This window comes from Anser cygnoides, chromosome 7 (genome assembly GCF_040182565.1).
Source record: "Anser cygnoides isolate HZ-2024a breed goose chromosome 7, Taihu_goose_T2T_genome, whole genome shotgun sequence".
NCBI classification, from domain to species: Eukaryota; Metazoa; Chordata; class Aves; order Anseriformes; family Anatidae; genus Anser; species Anser cygnoides.
In genome coordinates, this window is record NC_089879.1 from 36,827,204 (window position 1) to 36,855,173 (window position 27,970).

At 37.1% G+C, this 27,970-nt stretch overlaps 1 protein-coding gene across 14 annotated transcripts in view; it reads right to left on the bottom strand.

The window, feature by feature from the left end:
* Positions 1-284: 284 nt before the first annotated feature.
* KAT6B (lysine acetyltransferase 6B) overlaps positions 285-27,970 on the bottom strand; it is a 113,321-nt gene continuing 85,635 nt past the window's right edge. For all 14 annotated transcript variants that reach the window (XM_048060098.2, XM_048060097.2, XM_048060110.2 and 11 more), the window contains 5 exons: positions 10,696-10,927; positions 8,566-8,725; positions 7,678-7,944; positions 6,096-6,399; positions 285-4,152 (listed from right to left, as the gene is read on the bottom strand). In XM_048060098.2, the coding sequence (XP_047916055.1) occupies positions 1,667-4,152; positions 6,096-6,399; positions 7,678-7,944; positions 8,566-8,725; positions 10,696-10,927 (3,449 nt within the window). In that variant the 3' untranslated portion in view covers positions 285-1,666. The remainder of the gene's footprint in view (positions 4,153-6,095; positions 6,400-7,677; positions 7,945-8,565; positions 8,726-10,695; positions 10,928-27,970) is intronic.

Here is a 27,970-nt window from a genome sequence, read left to right on the forward strand (position 1 = left end):
GGAAAAAAAGTTTCATACATTAAATATTGACAACCTTGTAATGTATTAAATACATATTTATTCAATATTTTATTAAGATTATTAAAAAAAATAATCTTAGATATATTTATTTTCACAAGGTGTATGCAATTATGATGAGTAACCTACACTTTGGCTCTAACAGCCTAGTCCAAACCCCATCAACTTTAATGGGCTTTAGATCAAGCATGTGAACGCACTGTAACAAACACTGTTTCAGGAGGTAATTCCCATGCAACATCAAACTATGACAAGACACAAGAGGCTAAAAATGGCTCATCATAATTTATTTTATGTTAAAATGTACAGCTGGGGGGGATGTTTTTTGCCAGTTTTTATTTTTGTTTCTTGGGTGTTTCATTGTGGGCTTTTTGTTTTAAGTGACTGACTAAAAAGATAACAGATAAATACAAGAGTGTCACTGGGTCCTATTTTTACATGTATCAAGCCTCTTCTGTTCGGCCCTTACAGTCACTCTGTACAGGTACAAAGGCTACAAAAAAGGAAGCAATATAAACAGACACAAATAACTTTTGCCTTTTTACATGCGATCTGTAAGCTTAGTTTGAGCTATTCACACGCTACTGCTCTATTTTTTTTCCCTTAAAAAATAACTCCAATATTTTATAAAGATAGAAAAATCTACAGATGGAATGAAAATGTAAAGTTAGAGGCATTTCCATAAAATAGCAACTTTACACCAAATTCACTACTTTTTTTTTTTTTTAAATCCTGCCAAGTATTTGGACATATATGAAAGTGTTTCAAAACTTGACAAATAAACACTGAGATGTCTCAATCAACAAAAACCCAAAACAGTATATATAAAACAGAAAGCTGCCTTTTTCCCTATCCCAGCCCCAAAGAAACTGGTCACCAAAATGGAAGAGAGTCTCAACTTTACACTAAACATACAGCAATAAAACCCTTCGAACTAACCAAAATGTGAATAGCTTTTGCAGCTTTTTTTTATTATTTTTTACAAGTTTTATAATTAACAAAAATATAGTTCTGTTTTTTTTACCCTCAAACTAGGGTAACCTAATCAAGGCAAAAAAATTAAGAAATGGCTTACTGTTAAGCACAACACTTGTACAGTACTACAAAATGCACTGTCACTAACAAAGACATTAGCGGCATGCGGAAGTGTCACCTTCAAAAACAAAGTAATACAATAAAAGAACTGCTAAAAGGCATTTACATGTGGGGAAAGGAGAGAGAAAAGCCCAAGATTCAGTACTGTCTGATAGTTTTGGAGTCTATTTATCCACATTTTTAATGGGAGCAGGCACATAAAATGGCTCTGAACCATCAGCTGCTGTGTAATTGCAGTTCATAGAAAGAGTTCTTCCTTTCCAGAAAACTTCAAGCTCAGTGAAATAAACAAAAAAATGGAAAACCACCTAGTTACCCCCAAAGAAAACAGAAGAAAAGGAAAATCCCACAAATTTAAAGCAAAAAAGGAAAAAAAAAAAAAAAGAAAAAAGAAAAACTTGTATAAGGCTTTCTGCTGCATACAGCTTTTAAATGGTGCCAACAAATGTTTTTGCATTCACACCAATTGCTGGTTTTGAAATCGTACTCTCCAAAAGATATTTGTGCAGATCAATCCAATACGCCAGTTTGGTAGTTTGTCTCTCCAAAGGGCCTACCTTCTCATGTAGGAGCCATTAAGAGACTGTTTAGACATGCCTGTATTCATGTAGCCATGATGCCCTGGAGGGGTGTACATCATGTTACTGTGGGGTGCTGTCTGCATTGGCTGCTGTGCATATGGCTGAGTTCCCATCATCCCCATCTGCATCTGCATAGGGTACTGGGGCGTTTGATTCATATACCCATGATTACTGTGATATCCGCTATTCATCATCGGCTGGGACATACTATAACCATTCATAGCATTAAGGGTATTCATATTCATGTTCACTGAATTGACATTATAAGCTGGCGCTGGCATCAAGTTTACGCTCATGTTCATACCACGCTGCATTGTTAAGGTCCGTGCGGGCCCTTGCATGGCCACAGTCTGTGAAGCACGCCCGTAAATTTGGGGCTGATGAGCTGCTGCAGCAGGTGGCAGGGGTGTGGATTTGGTTCTTACAGAAACATGACCTTTGCTGGCCATTTGAGTCTGCAGTCTTTGGGTGTGGGATATTCCTATATTTGATGGAGTCATATTACGCTGCAAAAGGGGAGGTGGCAAATTCATGGGAGGAGGAGTAAGGTTAGGGGGAGGGGTCATGGTAGCCTGTGCTTGGGGTCCTCCAGGAACAGCATGTGGAGACTGAGAAAGCTGAACAAGCCCTGTATTACTTAGGGGGGTGGACAAAGAGGCACTGTTTGCATAGGAAGTTACAGCAGCTGAATGGCTGTAAGGCAAAGAATGATCCATAAGCGTGTTAGTTAACTGTTGCAGTTTGGCAAGGCTGAAGGTGGCCGATGGCTGGGAGTAATGCCCCGGTCCAAATTCGCTCTGACCCATTCTTTCGTATAAGCCAATGTTGGCATTGCCAGTCTCGGGGATTTCAGTTAACTGCATAGGTGGTGTAAAGTTAGCGGCCATGCTGCACTGAGATAACTGTTGGTTGCTGCTTGGAGGCCTTTCAACAACACAGCCTTGGGGAGATTTTACATTACAAGTGGGAGGGGAGCTGATATTTGTTTGTTGCATCATACTGCAGCTTCCATTGATGTTAGACATCTGCTGTGTCACTGCACAGCTGCTCTGTGTTAGGTTACTAGACGTAAGGCTACTGTACGAGCAACTGTTTTGTGAAGAGTTGTTTCCACAGATACTACTGCCCATTGTAGAATCGTAACTGCTTGGGTTTTCATAGTTTTCTGTTGTACTCTCAATGCTTCCTAAATCACTAAACCCACTATCCACAACTTGTTGCGAATGATCAGAAACTGAGGGAACATCCATCATTGGACTGGTCTCCATGTTCTGTAGAGACGGCACAGAAATAGCACTTTGATCTGGGCTGATCTGAGCATAGTTGTTCTCTAACGGAGCAACATTTGGACTATTAACAGAACGAACTGACTGGCTGGGATGAGAGTGCACAGAGGAAACAGGGCTACTGTGGTCAGACTGCTGACAATCATCCAGAGTGGTCATCTGGGGGCTTTGGTCAGTATGGGCATAGTTTTGCAAACTTCTACAGGCCTCTTGAGTCTCTGCACAATCCTGAAATGTATCTTCATGTTCACTTGCTTCTTGGGTTAGAGACTGTACTGCTTGAACAGTCTCAGAATCAATCTCCATGGTCTCAGTACTCTCTCCCTTGAAATCTGAATGTAATTCTTCATCAGCTTTTTGGTCCTGGTTGTTATCTGCATGATCATCATCAGATTCCGGCACTGGATCTAAATCTGTAGTTACTTCTTTCTGGTCTCTTTCACACTCATCAGCTGCAAGGTCAACACTACAATTCATTAAGTCCTCCTGATTTGAATTACCAGTTTGAACATTTACGTCTAAAAAAGACTGTTGTGTTTCCAGCATTTCTTTGAAAGCTTCACCAGGCAAATCCTCTTTCTCCACTTCTGCTGAACCCATGTGGCTATCGTCCTCATCATCTGCATCATGATCCTCATTGTGAGAAGGTTCTTCGTCATCCTCTTCATCTTCCTCATGATCATCCAGGCGCACGGACTCTTCTTTTTGCAGAAGAGCCTCATCTGGCTTGTCTTTTTCTTCACCTTTTGAATCGATTCCACTTTCTTCTACATTCCTTTCTTCTTCCCCCACTTTCACCATATCATTTTCTTGTTTTTCAAAGGGTTTACTGGATGGATGCAGAGGTTCAGGTTCTACCTCTTTTACCTTATCATCTGGTGGTGGTAATCCTTCAGCAGGCTCTTTAATCTCTTCCTCTGTAACAGCAGGAACTGGGCAGGGCTTATCTTCAGCTACTTCCTTTTGTTCCTCTACCAGCACCTGATAGTCAGGCTCCATAGGAGTCTCAGGTGGAGTGTATAAATTAAGCTTAAAGCCAGGTTTTCTTTCTTTGTTTTGCCTCCATTTAGATGGACCACGCTTAACTCCTTTAGGCCAACCCTGCTTACTCTTTAAAGGTTCAAGATTGTCTTTAGTGCTTTCTTCCAACACAGCTACATCGTCTGTATTATCTTTGGGAGGCAACAGAGACAAAAGAAACATCTTAGCTTGCACAGACTAATGAATCGATACTTTCAAACATAAACCCAAAGTAATTTATAAACTCAAAATGCATTAAGAAACTCTGGAATGAGAGTTATAAACAGATTTTATACCACAAAAGAAATACATAATAAGCACAGCTTAAACACACTTATGTAGATATGTAAAGTGCCTCTTGATTGGTGGCCTTTTAACAGTGACCATTAGAACCACCATTTATACACTAAAAGAACCCTAGAGATTTAAATCACACCACATGTAAACTAAAGCAAACATATCATCCAAGGATGTGATTATTAACCTTTATTTTTAGAATAAGAACTCTGTCATCACTTTATATAGACATGAAGCTAATGTGTTTTGGGTTTTTGTTTTTTGTTTTGTTTTGACAGTAGGAATGTGAGAGTCTGGAGTCACCTGTTTGACCATACTGGAGGACAGGCTAGAGTAAGCATCTAATCATGCCTTAGTGCCAACACTGAAAAAAGGTGGTTCATTCAAAAGTATCTTCTTAGGGGCAGCATATCATGGCACAACTCATAACACATGACAAAAGCTAAAAGATAATTGAAATTAAACATAGAGCACATAAGAATACTAAATTAATCCACTGACTATTAAAAAAAACCTCTCCAAACAATCACTCTTCTCTTCTTTCTCCCTAGGTACCACTTACATATATACCAGAAAAAGGCGTGAATTCTCAAGATACAACATGCTGCACTTGGGAGCGTGAAGGCTTCAGTGATATTCCTTTGCTGATTTCTGCCTCTCACTGTAGTGCTGTAACACTACTACAGTCAATTAATGCGACGACATGGTCCATGGATAAATACACAATATCAGTTTCATTAGCAAAGTACAAACCTGATCACTGGGACATACATAGCTAGAACACTGAATTTGCTACTACTGGTTTAATCAAGTCCTACTAAGAAGCATGAAAAAGCGGTAATATTCTAATGTACCTGCGGACTGGTTTGTAACAGCATCAACACTCATAAGCATGGCTGTTCTACTTGCACAAAAGCTGTTTTAAAATAGAAATTAATGGATGATCCCTTAGCTGAGGATCACAAAGATTAAACCTTCCATGTAATTACAAAAACATGGAAGTAGTACCCACTGGCTTCTTAAAGAAAATATGTAGCCCTAAGAATCCAGTCATTCATTCTGGAATTAAAACTTACAAATGTAATTTGAGAGCCAGGAGGTCAAGGGATGAGCATACATTTAGAATAGCTCAATAGTAGTTTCACTAGCCATCCATTAGCTTTTCTGCCAGGAAATATATTTGAAATAAATTTGAAAAATTTGAGATAAGCAGTTAAAACCATCTCTTTTGCGGGGATAAAAACAGGTGCCACAGTACTGAATGCAGATGAGGACATATTCCCCAGAAACTACAGACATTTCATTGAATTACCAACAATGTTGAACAGAAAGATATTTCTGTAAAGTAGATCTTCCTTTTTGCTTGTGTCTTTTACCAAGATACAAAAACAAGATTAGATAACATTCCAAAGATACTCTTGCTCTGTGGAGTATGAAGTGCCTGTTGCAGGGACAGAGAAGTTGTTTTTGGCAACATGGCATGGACTCCCGTGTTTCAGACTGGAAAACTTTTTTTTTCTGAATAAAAATATTACAGTATTAATACTCCTGGGATAGAGGAAAAAAAAGCAAACAAACAAACAAACAAACCCTGAAGCCACCACAAAATTCTAATAAATTATGCAAGATTAATGGCTCCAGTAGCACCTCTAAGCAGAAATCATTACGATACGATTTTAAGACCAAAATAGCCAAACACAACTTTTTTATAACTTTCCTATTTATGACAAAAATAACATTTACTTTGAAACCCACATGACAAATTAATTTTGTTAAGATAAGAACATTTTCAGCTTACTTGTACAGTTGTCATCACTCCTGTAACAACGAATGTCTTTCTCCTCCTTGTTCTGCTCTTCCTTCTTCTCCTGTTTCTGCTGCCCAGGCTGATATTCAAAAGTTTTTCTAATCACAGGCTTCAAGTCATCATCTTCCCCATCCATCTCACAGGTAGGTTCTAGCTGTGGCATGGGACGTTCCTCATCTGAGTTATCAAATGGCTCATTCAACACCTCTGTTGTTTCAGAAATTGTCTCTGTTGTAACACTGCTATTAATCCTTCTGCGTTTACGGCCTCTCTTCTTTTTCAGTAGGAAAGGTCTCTGAAAAATAATTCCACAAATATAACTCTTCCTACATTCCTGTTTTGTCAGTTGACTTGGTGCACTAGTAAATACATTTATGTTAAGTGAGTTCACCTTAATCAATTTACTCATTCCAAAATACCTTACATGGTATAAAATGTAAATGTAGATCTACTCCATGGGTAAAATGTCTAAAGTATACACAGTTAAAACCAGTATGTATGCATACACACAAACCCTTCTGTAGGTGAAAAATGAGGACTAGAAGTTTCTTCATACAACAGTGATTTCTACATTCTACTTCTGTTAAATAACATTCATAGCAGTACTAAATAAATTAGTACTAAGTACTAAATAAATAAACAAGATTTTCCACTGTAGATTTAGAATTCAAGAACACTCACAAGTATCAGATTTTTTTCTACATTTCTGATTTCTATTTTACAAAAAACAAAAGTATATTTAAAAAAGTAAAAGCAAAGGAAATGCACCTCAAGCTTCACATTGGTCTTACCAGTACATTAAAGAATCCCACAGTTAGCTGCTATAAAGCAAGCTAGCTAATATTTTTATTTCTATTGCTATGCATATATATTTCTCAGAGACTGATAGTTTCTTTGAAGTCTGTTAATTGAAAATAAAAACAAAGAGACACTCCAATTCCCTAATTCTCACCAAAGACACCTAAACACGTGCTAAATCAGGTGTTTTAAAATTTTGGGGTGCTTATTTCAGTAATTTAAGCCATTCAAACAGCTAACTTCTCAACAAAATTCAAGACTATGTCAACACTGCAGCAAGCAGAAATTGACATTTCAATTTCTTTGAGATGAGAAGAATATGGTTTAAAACATAACTGCCTTTTTGTTTGGAAAAAAAGTACTCCCCTTACAGATTTCCTGTATTAATGGACTGTAAGAATTCAAACCCCTCAAGTTGGAGTCCATCTTAAAATGAAAAAGAGAAAAAGGAAAAACCATTAAAATATTGAATCAGTACCAATGCCCAACAGCAGATGGCAGTCACTAGTTTAAAAATAAACACGAAATTCTGATTTCTTTGGTGGCATCCATGTTTTTACATGTGACAAATTTATAAGATAAAAAAATCGAAAAGATAAAAAGTTGGATGGAAGGGAATAAAACAAATACAGGAAGCATTCAGTGCTCTAACGATACAGAAAAGAACTAAAACAGTCTAATAAATACTTGTAAACAAAATAGGCTGTTATTGTGATGATAATGCTTTTATTGAAATCAGAGTTAAATGACAAAATCAAACCACTGAATAACACACCTTTCTTTTTATGGCCAGCGACTGTGGCTTTGTCAGCCGGGGAGGTGAACTCTGCTGATTCTCATCCCCACCATCCTCCTCGCTGCTGTCCTTAGATTGCTCTGTGGATTGCCCTCGTTCCCCCACCACTGCCACACTTTCTGGAGATCGCAAATATTTATTTTTAGATTGTACTTTTGCAGGTGATTGCCTACTATTAGTTCTTGTGGAGAATATTTCTTGCTCTTCCTTTTCCCAGCAGCTAGCTTGCTCCATCAGACGCTCAGCCTGAAGGGTTGAGGTTAAAATAACGGGTCACTGAAACAGCATTTACTTAGCCATATCCTTTACGTTCTGCTAAAGAGTTACAATAAGTCAACCCTGATTAGCACTGCTGGCTAACCTAGCAACAACATTTCAGCTGAATCATCTAGTAGGCTCCTTTACAACAGTTAGGATAACAAACCAAAGAAGATTGCATTTCATGGGATATTTAGCACTATTAATGATGCAGCGAATTGATTTAAGTCCTTTAGCACTACATTACATGCCCACTGACATGGATCACTTTGAGCAAGTTCATAACACAAAGAATCAATTGACATTGCAGCCCCTGAGCTCTGCACCAAATTTGATCTGATTACATGCTCCTTGACTACCTCAGGAGTGATAAATACAGCTCCACAACAAGAGATTCACATTTTTAAGTTTTAATATTCATCCCCCCAAAAGTTACCATGTCTTGCTGAGCAGTTTCCAAAACTCTGTGTTACAACATAATCAGTATCCTCCATAATTAGGCAGAGGTCAAAATTACAACTGCTCTATTTAAGGTACCCTACTGTTGAATATTAGGGAATGATGAAATTGAAAAGAAAGGAAATTCAGAAAAAAAGTTGCTGCTATTACCTCCTTTTCTGCTTCTCTCTCTTCTTCAGAAACTGCAGCATTAGAAACTAACAGAGGAGTCCATCTCAAGCTTTCAGGATCTACTTCATTAATACGTGGATTTGCTTTCAGTTTCTCCATATGACTTGAAATCAGCTTCTCCCTTCTAATAATTACAAATCTACAATCCAATAAACAGTATTTTATTTTAGAAAGTGATCATGTAAAACAATCTTCCTACAGATTAAATCCTTTTGCACAATAACCTGTGAAAATAGACTGGTAAAGCAACAGATTAATCAAACTAAAAATAACAGCTAATGTACATGGATAACACACACTGCTGACTGTTTTCTAAGAAAAGTAAGGAAACAACAGTTGATGAAAGGAAAACCCAACACTAAACATCAGTAGGGAAGAAAGTTAAGTTGTTATACTAAACCAGTCTAAATACATGCAGTAGGTTTAGTGTAGGCCCTTCACTCTGCCAGAGCAGTTTCCAACTTTAATATGACATACAAATAAAAACAGAAAACACTGTGGATCATGAAGCAAAGAGTGTTAATACTGTAACTGAAGATGGCAGCTAACTGGACACAAAAACACGTTATAAACACGGGTCTTCTAACAAAACATAAAAATGTACCTCTCTCCTATGCTGATGCAGTAGAAAACAGCTTCCTAATTATTATGAAGTAGCATATCAAATGTAGACAAAGACTAACGTAATAGTAGTATGCTAGCACATACCCTGCTGAAGTATCCTGTTATAAAGTAAATAACTATAAAAGTTTAAACTTCTTTTAAGCAAGGATTTTGAAGGCTTAAAATAAAACAAAAAAATATTAAGTGATTAAAGTGACAACATTACTTTCCACCAAGAGAATACTTGGAAAAAAAAATCATATCCGGGTGAAAATTTTTTGCAGAACTGTGACAAACCTCTACCTCACTAATGTAAGAAAAATGAATTAAATGTAAGAAATAATAAGGAACCATTCCTGACTCCTAAGGTAAATCTCTGGACAGGCACTTCAAAGATGTGATTTCTTTTCCTGGCTCAGCCACTGACCTGGATACCTTTAGCCAGGTCAGTTCATGTCCCTGTCTAAGCTTTACTACCGGTGGAAAAAAAAAACTGTGTTTATAAAGTAATTTGAATTCTGTAGATGAAAAAGCATTATTTTCTAACTGGATGACGGTACTCAAAGCCTATAGTAATTTGTGAAAGGGCACAAGTTTCACACAAGAAATTAATACATATTTATTTCTCTCGTAAAACGCTTTTGTCCCATCAGGTTGCCTACAAATAAGCACCCCAGAAAATTAAGGTTTTATTCTAATGACAGCCTTCTAAACCACTCTCATAACACTACCTGTAGGCCAATCTCCTTTCTGAATACTTGCATTCTTACCAGTTCAAAACTTGCTAGTTTTGAATACTAGTACTGGTGCACATAAGTTACCGAGGCTGAGCTAATCTGTGATTTTCATTTTATTTCTTGGCACCTCACTGTTTGCAAGGCAATTTCACTTAATTATGTTTCCACGACTGGACTATCCAGAAAGAATTAAAGTCTTGAGAAACACAAATACCACTGAAAGTCGTTTAAGGCATTTTATATAAAAAAATAAAAATTAAAATTAAAAAATGCAATACATAAAATTACTCAGTGTTTAAAACAGCAATCACGATCATTAAGAAAGATGACATTCACAAAATAGGAACTCACCTTCTCAGTGCATTAACTTTCAATATTGATCATAGCATTAAATATAAACTCTAAAAAAAAAAAGTTTGTATTCCCAGTACCTTGGGCAGGACTTCACAAAGAGCTGACCCAATCCTATGACTTTTGTGAAATTCAGTAATGACTGAAAAACGGGTTTTGTAGAGAGAGACTGCCACCCATAAAACCAAATCTTTCCCTCATTGGCATTCAAAGCAATGTATTTGCAAAGCAACAGTCAGGAATTGTACTTACAGATGATGATACTGAATGAAACGGCCTTACTGACTTCTTCAGTAAGATTGTTATTCATTTTAAAGTCAGAATTTTACATGGGCATTTTTTATATCACGTGTTTTGTATGCTTAGAAAGTAAGTATTTTGTCTCATCTTTTTTTTAATTTTTATAAGATTCACTGACCTATCTTCTCTTTTATCTATCATGCTATGCTGCTGCAGGGTTGTGGCGATATCATGCGGACACATTCCCGTAGCTCGACTCATTCCTTTGATGCTGATTTGTTTTTCATGGTGGCAGTTAAGGTATTCTAAAATTACACTTTTCCAGTAAGCCAAGTATGAGAGACGACCCAGATCAGACAACGGCTTTTCAGGGGATCCTGCTTGACCCTCTCTTCTAGAAAGTAAATAGCCTAGAATGAAAAGAAACAAAATATCTTACTAAGAGAACATAACTAAAGAATTTAAGCTACCCTTTAAGAAAGTTGGTATTAATAGAGAGCTCAGCATAACATTATTGGCAACACTTGCAATTAAATAAATCCTATCCACAAAAGAGATGGTTTTTCATAATTATAATGACATTTAAAAACATTAAGTTCTTTTAAGAGATTCAAACATTACGAGAATCAAACAAAAGCCCCTTTCTAATCAGAAGGCAAGGAGGAAAAAAAGCCAGCACGTTTCAGCAGGTCTCATCATACATGTTCTCATTTAGAACTACAGGTGTCTGGCCTTTTCAGAAACTTTTACATTACTGAAGCCAAGAATTTTCAGAAGAATCTCAACAGGAACTGTCACAGGTAGCACCAGTTAGGTCAGTTTTCTTCATGAAGCCTCAAGTGACAAATTTTTGATTAAACAGTTAGTCATTGTATTTGAGGTGACATAATTCACGAGTTGAATTACTAGAATTACTTGGAAATAATAATAAAAAAAACCTCCCTTAATTCATGTTCGAGAGCATTCACATAATTCCAGTTTGCAGTCTTCACAACTAACTTATCAGCTATTACATTATATTAATTTTCCTATATATAATATACAACCTCATTTTATCTTCTATACACATAATATGTCCTTTTCAACTGTCTTCAGCTTTAAGAAGCTTTTACAATTCAAAGCAGAACACACCTGCTTGGAGATAATAGAAGAACTCTGGTATTTGCCACCATTAAAACTAATTCAGGAGAAAGAAGAAAATAACACAATTAATAAAACGTATCCTTCTAGAGTATTTTATCTCTCCATGGTAATATTCTGCACTGTGCCATTACAAATGCTACCAAAATTTGGGTCTTAAGAAAACCAGGCTTACAAAATGCTTTTTCCAACATAAGCTAGGACATGATGCTTATGGAATTGCATTACTCCAAGTCACCTGGAGTCCACCAACATATATGGTTTTTATCTACCTATGTTCTTCTGAAATAATTTACTTTAAAAAGTTGGAATCCTTCCTTTAATTGTTAAAAGATTGCTCTAAACATACCTAACACATCCATGTCATATTTGTTAAGCAAATCCTCGTGTCTGTTTCTCCACAAAGCTTCTCGTAACCAACTTCACTACAAATTTAAAACATACAATTTAACACCCAGCCGAGTGAAGCAGTGTCTATTTCCATGTTTTGCTGCATGTTCTACTATACACCCATTGTACGCATAAGCACACGCATTTATATATGTGTGTACACACATACACTTATTTATAGCTAAAAATAAAACTCACACATGTGTTTTCACTCAGCCTGAAAAAAATGTCTTCACTTTTGGGGGGACAACACAAAAGGTCCGCTACAGAATTTGGAAAACACATGTTGAGTGGTCATCATAGTCTAACCTCCAGTTTGCATAAAAACGTTTAAACAGAGAAGCAATTATAGTACTACTTTCCAAGTGATCACTAGCAACATGCAAACTGAAATACGTAGTGTCACGTTCATATCCATTAGCATGACTTACAATAAGGTGCTACCACTTCAAGAGGAATGCCATCCCACATCTGCCTACTTCTACATAGGCACACAGAAACCTACATAAAGCCTGCCAATATCTGCAAGTAAATTTATTCTGTCTTACAGAAGAAACACTACCTTGGACCTCAAGAAAAGGAAGGTACTTCAACATTCCAAGTGGCAGCATATGAAAACTTTGTAGTCGGATGATGCATCTGAGTACTAATTGTAACTGTTGTTGACAAGAGCTTTCACGTTCAAAAACAGATTGCATCTTGACTAGTCTGAAGAATTGTTGTTTTACTTCCAAATGCACAAAAGGAGACCTAGACTTTATGTATAGCCCACTCCGTATAATTGTGCAAAGAGTTTTACTTGTACCAATTTTGGATCATCTTGTTTACAGCTTAGAAAGACGAGTTCTATACCAAGACGTTGTTGCCTACAGAAAAAGATGCAGCAGTACAAGTCGTGACAGGAGTCTCAATAAAGAAAAAGACACGGAGAAGTACATAGATTTTAAAAGAATTCCATGAAGAGAACTTACAGTTGACTTCAAGTAACTATACAGTTTAAACTACCAACTTAACGTTCAAGAAAATTTGGGCACTAATAGCAAGTATCTGTAAGCTTCCTCTGTTTCCATTTTTCTCATAAATAACATGGCTGTAACTACACTTCCTTGATAAACATCTAACAAGACTGAAGAAACCACTATCAAGAGTTTAGTGTTATTAATTACGCAACTGCAAATAGCCTTAGACTTTACTAGCATACCCTTGCACATCAGATTCTTCCAGTGGTTGGGGACTTAAGAGATTAGCTCTCAATGGTCATTTTGACATATTCTACACCCAAGTATTGAAACTTATCCTACACGGCAATAACATGCGTTGGTGTTTTTCCTTCAACCTTCCTACAATACAACGTACGCTTAACCAAGATACAGATATTCTACAGAATCAGAAATACAGACCTGAGCTAACAGTCTTAGTTATGTGTAACAGGCACTGAAGGAAAGTTTCTCTTTTAAGATTCTGTGAGTTGAATGACATCTATTAAATTAAACTTACCAAAGAGACGCCAAATAATTGATCTAAGTTGCAGGTAAATAAAAAACAATGATCTTGAGAGCTCATGTATCTATCCTGAAGCATCTAAAATGAGTACAATACGTCCCTGTTAAACACATACCCCCAGGGTCAATGTGTCTACCTAATCTTAAGAATGGATAGCCTGAAAGTGAAAACCTGAAAAAACTCTCACACCATAACACCTGACTTGTGACTGTGAACAATGGCAACATTCAGAGGACAAAATATAGCTCCTCCCCAGCACCCATTGGTAAAGAAGTCAGACTGTATGCTAAAAAAAATAAAAATAAAATAATTTTAAGACTTAAGCTAGAAAAACAGAGTTGTCTGTCTCATCATCTGTGCATGTAAATGGTGGTACCAAAAAAACTTGAAAGACAAAAATACCATTAATGGTTTTTATTTCTTGTCCTATCTCCAACCTTCAGAGTGAAGCAACATGCCACATGGCATTACAGACTTTGATTTTTGTCACACAACCTCTCCAGAGCCACTAAGGTTTCATCTTATTCAGTATTTAAAACAGTTAGAATAAATTCTATCTGAGAAAGGAAAAATTAGCGTAAGATACATATATTTTATGCCTTCACCACAAACTTAGGAGGTAGTTCGACATTAAAACGTATACAGTTGAAGAAATTAACGTGAGCAGTTAACTCGTACTTTGAATCTGCAGCATTCCTAATATGCAGCTCCTCTAAGTAATTAGCTACAACAGTCTACAACACACTTACATAAAAAAAGTAACATTAATACATCTGTGCAAGACTCCAAAAACCTTTACTTAGTCAGCTTCTACTTCTGTTACAATCAGTACTGTCTCTGTAACAGATAAAAGTGTGGGATTAGAGGCCCAACTTGATAGTACCTTGTTCCAACAGCAGCCAACAGAAAACAAACAAACAAACAACAACAAAAAACCACACATGGGACAGACTAAAATAGGCAACCATCTTGTGAAATCCACAAACAGAGAAAGTTTTTATCTGTCCAAACAAATCACACCAGATCTATATCACCACCCTCATGCTTCTTGACACCTTCTAAGATCTTGTAAGATCTGTTGTACCACTGTCTTTTGCAAACAGTGGAGTCCATCTTCCTCCTCCATCCACTGCATTTACCTGTGTGCTCACTAGTACTGTTTAGTGTAGTTTCTACTAATTTGCTTGATACTGACATAAGGAGAACTAACTTGTATCTCTCTAACTCAAAAACTGGGGTCACATTAGCCCCTTTCAGTCCTGCAGCACTGATGTATGCAGTTTTAGGTGCACTTCAGGTTACAAACTGCCACGAGCTGCTATTTCATTACAAAGTCCCTTTTAGTTCCACATCCTTCTTACCCTGCCAAATACACTTCTAAACTTCACCCACTTAGCTTTCTGATAAGAAGTCTAACTTAATCCTTAAGCAGTAGTCACTCCACAGTTTTAAATATGGCGGACACGATTTCACTTAAGATAGCTGAATTAAACTTTATTATCTGTTGAAGAAATATATACCTGTCACTTTGCTTTTGACATGGCAGTCAATGCAGGCATGCCCTCAAAGGTGTAAGGAGGCAGAGACGCACATTACATAGAGGCCAGAAGCACAGGAAGAAGCTGCAAATAAAGACGCTAAATGACTGAATTGGTATACTGAGGGAGACCAACTGACAGAAGGATGTCAAATGAGGTTTGAAGATGTTTTAAGGACCCTCTGCAATTTGTGTGTTCTCTATACATGCCTTATATTCTACGGCAATGAAAAAAATCAATTTATTTCATTTCTGAGGGCTACATTTCATTTTGGAAATGAAAAGTTTTGCAAAAAAGAGATCTAGCTATAAAGACGTTCAGTTTCTTTGAGTGTGTTTAAGACTCGCCACAATCATTATAAAGTCATTAGGTATTCAAATAAGTTAAGTAATTTAACTTGAATCAAGTAAACCACAAAACAGAAATCCCAGTCTTGTCCTCCCTTCCCTTCATCCCACCATTTGCCACCTGGATGTATGAGACTGAATTATGCATTTGTGCATGCAAGAGAAGAGCAAGGCCATACAGTGGCTCAGTTATGCACAGAAGTAGCTAAAATGTGGTACATGTAATGCACAGGATTGAATGAACACTTCATTAGTGGTTTCCTGTTCACCTGAGAATTAAGTGAGCTTAGCTAAAATTAAGGTTTTGAACATGTATTTTTGATGTAATTGTATTTAGTATTTCCGTTTTTAGAAAACTTTATATACTGGAAAGATTCTACAAAGGCTGCATTTTACAGTAAATACAGAGATTACTTTGTTTAGCTTAAGAGTAAGCAGTAGTCTATTGGTTAGCATCTACACTTCAGAGAATTAAGAATTGCAGCAGAGCATTTATTAAGGAGGTGAAATGGAGGGCTACATTTGGCTTATAAAGAGCATGTTATTAATCCTCTTTTTACGCAGGTATCACAACATCTTTCACAATCTCAAGCAGGCAATATAATTGTGCATTTTGTTGAAAATTCAACATACAAACAGAATACAATCCACCCAGAGCATCCTGGGGACGGTTTTTCAATGCAAAGTGCTCAGGAAGATGCCACCAGCTGAATCTCTATTATCATTTCTTGTGTTCTACTACCCATGTGCATTTGACAGATCAACCTCACCATGCGTGCCACACACGAACTACGGACTTTGTGCCAAATTAACACAATTCCTCCACTCATGTAATAAAATAAATTGAAAAACTAAACGATTTTTTTTTGAGTCTTCTCCCTTATCTACCATGTTCTAGGAAATCTATAGTATTAATCTCTGAATTAAAAAAAAAAATACAAATACTAGTGAAGTCCTATGTTCTTAGAACTGGGCCAGAATATAGCTTACAAAAACTCCTTCACATTGATTACTAATTAACATCAGCTTGATTGAAAAATCACGTTGACTTTAATATTAGTATTACACGCCCTTATACATCCTTTGTTAAAGGGGAAAAATACCATTCTGTCAATCTTCCATACAGACTATTTGAATGTCTTAATTACTTGGAAACAAAAGGACAAACATCTTAAATTAGGATGTGTTACCAGAGTATTCCAGAGTCCTCATCTTGGATCATCCTAGCTGTTCCAAAAAAAAACACTTCATTCAGTTTGTAATTGCTACTTAAATTAAACCTTTTTTTTATTTTTTCAGTCATCTGCAGATTAGATTAGTTTATAATCTTACAGAAAAGCTGCAATGACATGCAGCAAGCATTTCTTTCAAAAACAGAGAAGCACTGGTGGTAGTTCAATGAAAGAAAAGCTGAGCTTTGCTGCACTGAAAACACTACAGAGAACTGTTTACATCCTATTTCCTCTCCACACATTCATAGATTATTAATAAACATAACACACAGCCCTCTAATAGGAATAACTCTTGCAGAGCACAAGAACAATACAGAAAATGCAATGTAGCAGAGGAAGGACTCCTAAGAGTCTTTCAGCAGGTAAATTAACCCTAACACTGCAACCTATTGGACTCCACTAGAAACAGCAGTGGGCTTAGCAGGTACAAAATACTTATTCTGTTCAGCAGGGTTTCATCAAGACGACTTCCTTTCATACTTTTTAGGCTACCATCTTTCATGTTTCCTCATGAAAATGCTTGATTGTCATCATGTTGCCTTGCTTCAGAGAGAAAAATTTCTACTGTGAATTTTTACTTCATTTACATGGAAGAAAAAAACTTTCCACCTTCTGCAGTGCAAAGGATCACAATTTAATGGAAGTAACATTCCATACAATTGCAAATGCATTAATTTATTGCTTCTGTATTAAAATACCCAAACAATACACAACACATCACATCTGAATAATCTTCCAATCAGCTTTACTTCCACAAGTCAGATGGTATTCTTGTAATGTGTAATAACTGAGCATCAGTGTGGGAAATAAACCAAATGAAGCAAGACCCAAATTCAGATCTGCTAAGCATGACTTCCAAAAGTAATTGTCTTTCACCACTCTAATTTGTCTTAGAGCAAAACATGAAAGTCAGCTGAAATGGTTGCAAACTTACTCAAGACTTGCCTGCATAGAGCACCATTTTAAAAACAGATTACAACCCATAAACAGGAATGACATAGCTTAGAACAACTGCCAGGTTGCCAGTTCTCACAGTCATAAAACTGCTACTGAGCTGCTACAACATACAGCATGTCATAATAAGGTCAAGTGTCACCAGCTTCAATTTGCTTTAGAGATGTGTCATCTGTATGCACTACTATTCAGCAGTTGAGATGTATATGGCTTAGTTGCCTGTGAATCAAGGACAAGACAGACAACAAAGACAGAAACACGATCGCCATCCCAAGGGACATGCTTGTTCTCTAGCCATGCACTAACGCCACTTCAATCACATTTGAACAGCTCTTCCAAACTACTGTCAAGGCACAACTAAACCCCGTACTATCCTTCTGGAACTGTTCAGCTGTACTAACAATAGCAATACGTCACTGATCCTATCAATAGGTTTGAATTTTTTCAGAACTAGAAGCACCTTAGCACTTGTTATATTATTTACACCAAGTAATATAATGATGACAAAAATTCATTTATTTCATTCATTGTCACAGTTGTCCAGACTTTGTCTTTTTTGAAGACACGCATAATATTTGTCACATTTCAGTCACTAAGGATGATCCCCCATTTGCCACGATTTCTCATAGAAGATAGGGAAAGGTCTGACAATCCTGTCAGCCAGTCCTCTTGGGTACATGTCACATCTGGTCCCATGAACCTGGATTTGTTTTACTTATGAACTCTTTAACTTGATCTTTCTTTACCATGGATGCTGCCTCTCTCCACTCCTTAAATTCTGCCACACCTGAGAGCACCACACGGTGCCTACTTGATTCAGCACCAGGGCGGCACTCTCCCTTTATCCTTACTTTGGCTGTCCACATGCTTTTAAGAGCTCTCTTGTTGCTCTCCACATACCTCAGGTGCAACTCCAACCAAGCTCTGCCTTAACCCCACTCCTGCATGTGTAAGCAATGGCAATCCCACTTCCAATTTCGGCAGACTTCATTTTAGCTGAGTCAGGATCTCTCCCTGCAGCCCAGCAGGCTTTGTCACACCTGTTATTTTCATGAACATTAGGAGGAGTCATCTACAGTTTGAGGAAACTGACCTTGAAGATCAATATCCTGTTCTCCTTTGACTTTCACTGCAGCCTCTCACAGGATACCACTTATCAATCCTCTAAACAAGGCAAAACAGTGGGCTTTAGCCTATTACTCGCCATCCTTGCTTCCCTCAGGATCTAAAACCCTACTATCTCATGGCCACTACAGCTTAGGCTGTCATGACAGTTACTTGTCTGATCAACACCTCTTTATTTGTGAGTAGCAGATCCAGCAAAGCATTTATCTTTGCTGGTCCTTCCAAGATCTATGACAAAATAGTAACTCAAACACACTGCAGAAATCTGGTGGATTGCTTGTATCCTGTTGTTAAGATTTTTTCAACAAGTCCCTTAGAACAAGGGCCTTCCCCAACAGATGTCAACCAGTTGCTAAGAAGGTTCACCCTCTTCCCTATGTGATTAGGCTTACAAACACCCACCACAATGTTCTTGCTTGCTGCCCTCTTGAGTGATTTTGGGGTATAAGGCCTCCCTCAACCGGCATATCACCCAGGCCATAACAGAGGTCCATGCTTTCAAGTCATTCCTTTGTGTAGAGCCCAACCTCCCGTCAGTGGCTTCCCTGCCTGTGCTTCCTGAAGAGACTATATCCGTTTATTGCACCAGTCCAGTCTTCTCAGCTGTTCCAACTCATCTCTGTAAATCCTCTAACCGATATATATATATATATATACACACACACAACTATTTAAATAACAGATGACAAACAGGTATTTTAACTGATCACTTACTTGGTCCAGAGCGATTACCTTATCAACAGGAACATCTGGAGTTCAAATGCACGTTGCAACTCTATACCAACTGTACAGATTAACTGTATCACAAACTAGAACAAAAATACATGCAATTAAGTGTTTGGATCAAACCTTATTATTCACCTCATTATGTTCCATACTTAAGTAATCACCAATGAAGGCTGGATGCAAGTCTATCTGCCAGGGAAGGCGGATGAAAAACGTCACCACTGACAGGAACTACTAGACAGTAGTAAAGGGACAGGAACAGCATACTGATGTCTTGAAAATGAGAGTCAAATAGGAGCAGGCCGCTTTGAAGTTAAGAACTGATCTTAATCTACTTATGTTTCCCTCATTTTAAACTGTTTTTAAATGGACTTCTGCTGTGAGGGCTACACGTCACTGAGTATTTTAACACACTAATAACCAAAGCATCCAGGCACATAGACACTACATGAGTAAAATGAGAAATTAATGCAATATTAGCATTCTGGACTTGAATCTGATTTATAAAGATAATAGTTCTTCTCAAACATTGTTCAACTTAAACCTGTCAATCGCAGGTTCATAATTAAGAATGCACATCACAATATAGAAGTTTACATATACTTCCACCAGCAGCATAGAAAGTATTCTAACACCCCTGAAGTAGCGCTCACACAAAAGAAAGAATCAAGTTACTTATGAAAGTTTTCCAGATACAGACATTAAAAATGCCAACGCAGTGCTGAAAACCCTGAGCAGGAAAAATATCTGCAATAAAAACAAAAAAGGTCCAACTGCTGCCAGAAGTTGTGAACGGCTTAAGATCTACTTCTCAGATGGAGGACCTTAGTCATAAAATGGAGTCTTTCTGAAAGAGTCTTAAAAGCAATAGCATTTGCTTAAAAGATTGCCCTTTATGTAATCAGCACCGCTCAACCCCTATTTATGTATACATTGTTAATATTTCTGTCAGAACAAGATGTATTTGTGAAAAATCCATCCAGGGGAAAAGAAGCAACCAGTGAACTGTTTGCCTTTGCATGTTCTGAGTTCTTCTCAGTCTCTTTGAAGGCCAACCCCCACAAATGAATTACCAGACTCAGATGGAAACAACCACTTTTCCATTTAACTTTGTTTTGTTTGAAACATAACCAAGTAAACTAAGTCCCTTAATATGGAAAGGAAGAACATGTAATTTTTCATGCAATGTTCGGTATCAAACCAGAGATCTGAAGGAACAGCGTAACTGCATTTATAACATACTAGTGTCTCAAATGAAGATCTCCCTCAAACCAGCATTTCAAGTTATCATTAGAGACTTCATTTTGTCTCATAAAATACCAGATATTTAATTTTGAAATTATATTAAGTTGAAGACAGGTTCAAAAAGGTAGTTGGAAAAATCACAACAGCTGAGTATTCAGAAAAGACAGCTCAATGCAATTAGGTAGCTCAGCATTCCTAGTTCAGAGGTGTGATCATGAGTAAAAGGCAGAAATAGGTAAGGTGAAAGTGTGAGCTTATTAAGACTTAAGATCTCTAAAACTGTAATTCATGTTATATTTTTTCCATAACTATTCTGTGTGCCTCTGGTCTGTTCTTATCTATGTAAACGGGAGGAAGGTCAAGGACAGAGGATCTTAAATAGGTGTTAGTACCCTCTTTGAAAGCACTTTTGAGGCAGCTTCAAAAGACCCCAAGACCAAGATCCACACAAACACTTTAAAAAAAAAAAAAGAAAAAAGACTAGCTGTAACTTGAGATGCTCAGATCTGTGAACAACCTGCTACATTCTCTTTTCTTCTTTGTCTGGTTGAAGAAAAGCTTTCTTCGTGATGAACAGAGGAAGCCAAAAGATTCTCTCATTATTGTTGTAAGAAATAATGCCAGCTCTCATTCCTTTCCACATCCTCAAGTAAACTCAACACAGGGGGCCGAAAACCTTTAGTTCTTTTACAGAAAGCTTCACAGAAGAGGTTAGGGCTAAACAAATTCCCTTCATGAAGTGAAGGAAAGGTAAAGATGACTGCATTACAGTCAGACCAACAAAAGGCACCCTTTGAGCAAACTAATTGGCTAACACTTATTTTATCTGTGCCAGTTGCCAGTAAATCCATTGAATGAACACTCTGTGTACCAAGAGGACTACTTACAAGTGGAGTGAAAGCATGAGCAAAAGAGAAAAGAAATTGAAGTACCCTTAAAAGGAAGACTTGCATGCACAGAGGGCATCAGTCCTGACCACCAATCTGATGAAGAAATTTGTCACTAGGTTAAGTAGTTTAGAAGATTAATAAGGCTGGACTGATCTCAATTTTATATGCAGTATTTTATTAAATCACCAATTTATTAAATAGTTTTAAGATGTAAATTTACATGAGTAAGACTGAACAAGTGGTTTATACAACTAACTGTTGAACAAATTTAACAGCTGCCATTATCTTCTGATGTTAACATAGAGAGCATATGAAAAGTATTTAAAAAATTAAATTTGCCCATTAGAAAATTCTGTTTGCCTTCTCTATATACTAACAGAACAAGATTTCAATTGACAAGACAGACAGATGAACCCTAGCAAGCTATGTCTAACGTAACAAGAACCTTTTCATGGCAACGAGGCCAACCAAATGTATGGCAACCATACCATTAATTTCTAGCTCTCTAGAAGAGAGCAAATGTCTGCACCTAACCTGGTATTTAACATAACTCTCAGACTTACAGCTCAAGAAAATTGCTGTCAAGCTTGGAAAGTGACAGATGTCCTGGACCAAAACTGTACCAGGGATGTTTTTTAAACAGTTTTAGAGTAGATGACCAAGTTCCACAGCCCGAAATCTTTTCCTATCATTCTTTTATTCTTAACTACAAAAAACAGACTCATAATACTAGAGCAATGGGAAAGGTGAAATGGAGAGTCACTACTGAAAAGACACACCTGGACAAAGAGAAAAGAACAAATCAGTACAAATACTATATTTGCTCAGCTAAGTGTTCACAACACAGACATTTCATAAAACAAAAACATGAAAAGTACATTTTTGTCTTACATGGGCTGCAAGTCTTCGTTGTTGTTTGTTTGCTATACTAACGAATTCTGTAGAGCAAGACATTAACCAATTAAGATTTACAACAACGAAAAAACAGATTACAAAGGCTGCTAAGGAATCTTATGGTCATACCTAGTTAGCAAGAAGATGCAGAAATCACATGATAAAAAACCACACATTATCTATGAAGTACAAAAATCTATTACAGTACACTTCAAAAAGCTAAGTCCAAGACGTGGCAATCTGCTAAATATCTACTGTTACTCAAAACAGCAGTAAGCAAGCAAAAAAGTCATTTCTTTACAAGAAGGCAGAACTGTCTGATAAAAGCGATGGCACTAGCAAAGAAAGACATCTTTTAAGAAAGCCACAAGGTTATCTCATTGAGGCAAGATGTCTTGCTGTGATGCTAGAAGTGCCTCAACAACAGAGCGACAGGCGACACATCATGAACAAATACCTGCTTTTTCCACTGACCTGCTGTAATAGAACTACACTGTGCAGTCAAAAGCAGAAATTCTTGATCATTAAGGATGCACTATTTAATTAAATCTGTTTTCAGCCACCAGTCTCAGGCAGATGGCTTCTCCTGTTTACTCATCCCCTAAAAGGACAGCTTTGTCCAACAAACATTTGTTTTCATTGCTACTGTTTGGCCTTGCCTTTTAGCTGTTTTCAATGCTATCTGAAATAAAGATGCTCTTCAGTAAGAATAGTCTTAGCTTTTATATGTGAAGTGACATGCCTGATTTCTTTTGCAGTTCTGATAAATGCAGTGTCTTGAAGCTATATAAAAGTGATGCCAAGAAATCCCAAGATTAAGTCAACAAAGCCTGATTCAAAATCCATCTTTATTCCCCCCTCATCTAAATCTCAGCTTGACAGAATGTTCCTTATTAGTTATTTAGGAGAGACCAAACTCATGCCTTCAGGTCAGCAACATAATCAATTGTCAAGAAAAGAACATAAAATAAGCAGCAGCATTCAGGCTCCCTCACAAATTCACAGCTCCCAGAGACTTTCAGCTCCCTCTTGAAGAAAACAGGCAGATAATTCAACCTTTCATTTGGACACAACACATCTGTAAAGAAACCAACAAAAATGACCAAGAGATTGACACAGTGCTCTGTATTGGGGTACACAAGCAAATCAGTCAGTAGTTTAAAAAGAAAAGAAAAGAAGAAAAAGAAAAAAAAAAGAATAATGGCCACCACAGGTAATAACAGACACAGGCCTGTATTATACAGTTCCTTAAATTAGTGGTGTTGAGTTCTTAAGAGTAATTTGAGTATACATTTTTGCAGTGAAGTTAATTTTTAAAAAAATCATATCCTGTTCCTCTCCACCTTCAGCCTCTCATTCTTACCGTATATTGTTGGCCACACCCTCAACAGCACCAAAACTTTTCTTTCAGGATTGTAATGTGAGAAAAGGAACATGAAGATGCTCCTGATTAAAATATATGGTCCCACTACATCTCCCGTACATTCTGTTCACAGAGCATAGCAAAGGAGAACTGTACACAATTTTTTTTAAAGGTATATTTATTCATAGATTGTATTCCTGCTATATTTCAGTATTTGTTATGGCAAACCACAAAACATCTTAACATCAGACTTTGGAAAAGACTACTGAAGGGTGTCTATGGAAGGAGTTCATTGTTCCCTAGCCATCCTCAAAAAATCCTGTTTTTCTTCAAATGTCTTTTACAAATATTACTTTCTGGCTAGTGCAGTATTTCCCACAACAAGGTCAAGAGATGTAGACCATCAACTCTATATAAATCATACCAAAAAAGTATATCCAACCACTTACAGCCCACAGCAGCTTTGACCGAGCTCTAAGCAGCACAGGTATTAGAAGTGGTTCTCAGCAGGTACCAGCACTCATATGTCATACACATGAACATACCTCATCTCACCTCTGGTAATAGATACGCTTCATTACAGAAGCCATCTTTACTATTCCACCACCATCCACCACCCCCCGTTTTATTTCCAGAAGTTTCCAGAAGTTAATTTATGAATAATTATAGACAACATAATAATTATAGACAACATATAGTCACTTCAGGTCCTGTGCCTCACTTCCAACTGAACACTGAGTTTTAAATCAGATAGCACCCTCAACCTGCTCCTATAAGCTAAGTCTACACAGCTAATTAAAACAAACACCACCGGCTAGGGCTATATAGATACAGCAAAGATATGTGAACTCACAATGCAGAATAAAACTATGTCTTTTTATTACTTGTGCTTTGCTTTGCCCTTTTAGTGTTCCTGTTAATAGTCTGGTATTGCTTACTGTGTTCAAGCATTCTTAGAAACATTTCCATACTGTGTTAACTTTGCTCATTTGCCTCATTCTATCTTCCTACTGAAAAATGAAAGCCCTTCAGGAAACAAAATGTCACCCTTCCAAAGGCTCCTCCTCTACTGATGTTAACACATACAGAAAATCTGACTTTTTATAGGCTAGACCAGCTCTTTACCAAGCTCGCTAGAAGAACAAAATTGCACTGAAGACCAGAAGGAAAGAGCATACCCTTCACAATCTCCTTAAACTCATGTGCTTGAAAACTATCCTACGTTTCATGCAATGCAGTTTTTTAGGTAATTTCAAAATTGTCTCAAAACTTCTGGCAATAAGCACCTCGAAGAAGTAAACCCACTGTCTCCTTCCTCATCAATACAGGTTTGCGTTAAGTGTCCATTTTTCTGGGATACCTTTTGTGCTTAAAGTATTTTTCTGGACTGGATCCACAATGCTCACCACTTCTACATGACTAAGCCCTAAGCAATGAAGGCCTTTCAAGCTTCCAGAGATGCAAATCTTCTGAAAACAAGTGCATAAACTGAAAAGAATTTAAGAGTGCACTTTAGGAAAGTATCTTCGTTCCCCAGGGTCTATCCACTAGCTCATCATCATCACTTACTTCTCAGTGGAAGTATATACAGGTTCAGTAAGCAATCTGGGTTTAAACAAACATATTCAAGGACATCTGTCCTTGCTCCCTTTAGCCCAGAATATTTCACTGATTCAGCATTTACACACAGAAGCCCTCAAACCATTGCAGGAATTCACAGTGGAGAAGACAGGAGAACTGAGATCAAAGAAACAGACTGTAGTTCCAAATCTGCAGTCAAATTCTTCAAAGCTGTAAATGACAAATGGATACACCACCCTAACAAGTCTCATACCCAGGCCTCTGCTTAGCTACCTCCTATTGAGAAGCACAAAAGCCTAATGAATGTTGACACAACCGTAAATGCTTTGAGCAAAAAAAGTGGACATCTCTCTCAGTTACCAGTTTATAAACAAGAGTAGTGGTACTGACTTCCTTTATCAATTGCTCTGGTGTTCACTCATGAAAAGCATTTAAGAGCAAAGACATAATGAGCTTCTTTTCATTAACAGATTATTTTCTCTTGTATAGCCAAATTTTTCTCCCTCACCTCCCTTGGAAACGTGCCTTCCCTAGCAATATACATTACTGTTGCATAAGTGCTGCTACTGCTGGTACTTCGCTGCTTCTGCAAGTGAGGACTTGAGATTTACTTGGCTATTTGTATGGAACAAAACCAAAAATACTAGACCAAGAAACAGATACCAGATTTAGGGAAACAAGCAAACAAGGACATTAACGGAGCCGTTCTTCTTGTACCAGAACAGAACCCCAAGTAATATAAGTTCTGCAGGGTTTTTCTGTTTTTCTTCTCTTCCATTGCAAGGCTTGAATTGGTCTTTCTCTGTCATGGACCCCTTACCTCCCAGAAGGGAACCAGGCTTTAGTTCAAGCTAATGAAAAAATAACTTTATTTAGAGGCATTAAAGCTGCATGCAATAAATGGTACAAAATGTCAAAGAGTCAGCACTGACCTTCCCAAATATACATAAAAAATGAAACAACACACACAAACAAAGAACATGCATGTAACCCAAGCAGAATCACAACAATATTAAAGCAAGTTTATTCTCTCAGACAAGAATAATCATTTCATGAGGATAAAACGAATGAAAAGAAGGAATTCTGATAGGGAAGAAGAACCTGCTACAAATCAACTGGACCAGAAACACCCTCAAGACAAGTAACAAAAGGCTATCAAGGACTTTGCTCCTGGACATTGAACCCAACTGTTCCTGTGATGCAAATGAACTGTCAACATGCTAGCCAGCACATTTAGACAAGTTTATCCTAATATTATTAGGTTCCTTTTTTTCTTCCAACTGCTGTTGTATTAAGTGCACTGGGACCTCCAGCATGGAAATTGCAATCCAGTAAGCAAAAATATGGGACTGACAAGAGCTGAGTTTAGTGAGGAAGCGTACATCCAAAGATTGCTTTAAACTTAGGTAAAACATTCATTAAACAAATATGAAATATCACAGTATTCTACTCCAGCAATATTGAATTTTATCTGTTACATACAAAAAATAAAGAAATACTAAGATTTTTTGGCACTGCAACCTAACGTATAGAAACAAAAAGTATACAAAGGATTCTAGACTCTTGAGATCTCAAGTCAATTAAGAAAAACCTCTGGCATTGAGAAGTTGCTCAAGTATAAAAAAAATGGGACTGCATGGAAAGGGGCAGCAACTAGACAGTAGTTATCAGTACTTGCACTGCCAAAACCACAACAGTAATGTAGGCTGAACTGATGCAAGACACATAAAGACTTGCCCAAATGCAAGTATACATAATTCTCATGATAGAAGCAATAGCTGTGTATCACTGCATGCAGACTCATATACAGATATAAAGTGAAACAAATCCAGATTGGGATCTTATGCATTAAAAGCCTGCTCTTTTATTTTACTGCTCTCAGTTTTTTTCAGGATCAAGTTAAACTACAAGCTACCTGCCTGAAACTTAATTTACAGCAACTACAAAAGATTCATCCATTAATTATTCTCCCTCAGGTACAGTGCTGCAGTCATAATTCAGTCAGCCTCAAAGAATACAAAAAATAACAAAACTAAAAAAAAAAAAGTTTGGCAACAAATATCTGCCCTGTAAAAAAAAGCAGAAAGGCATTAAATAAAACAAGCAAATTAAGACCCCTTCCCTTTCCAGGAAATACTTTCACATATGTAGATACACTTCCAATAAAAATTACTTCCTTATTTGAAATAATCAGACTGTTATAAAAGAACACAATACAGTATACTCAGTGTAGACAAAATACAACTATTTTGGCAGGCAAACTATTGTCTTCAAATTAGACATGCTTCTAGAAAAATGAAGTAAGTCAAACTAATTTTATCTTATAGTAAAGGGAATTAAACAAGATCACGTAATATCAAGTATGCAATGTTATAAATCAACAGTTTTAAGTAGTAAGTATTTAGAATTAAACTTGTGCTTTGTTTTTTTGTTTGTTTTAAACCCATTTCTAACAACCCAACAAATTTCTATCACAGTCAAAACAAGTAACTTCCATACAAATAAAAAAAAAATCTTACCAGGAG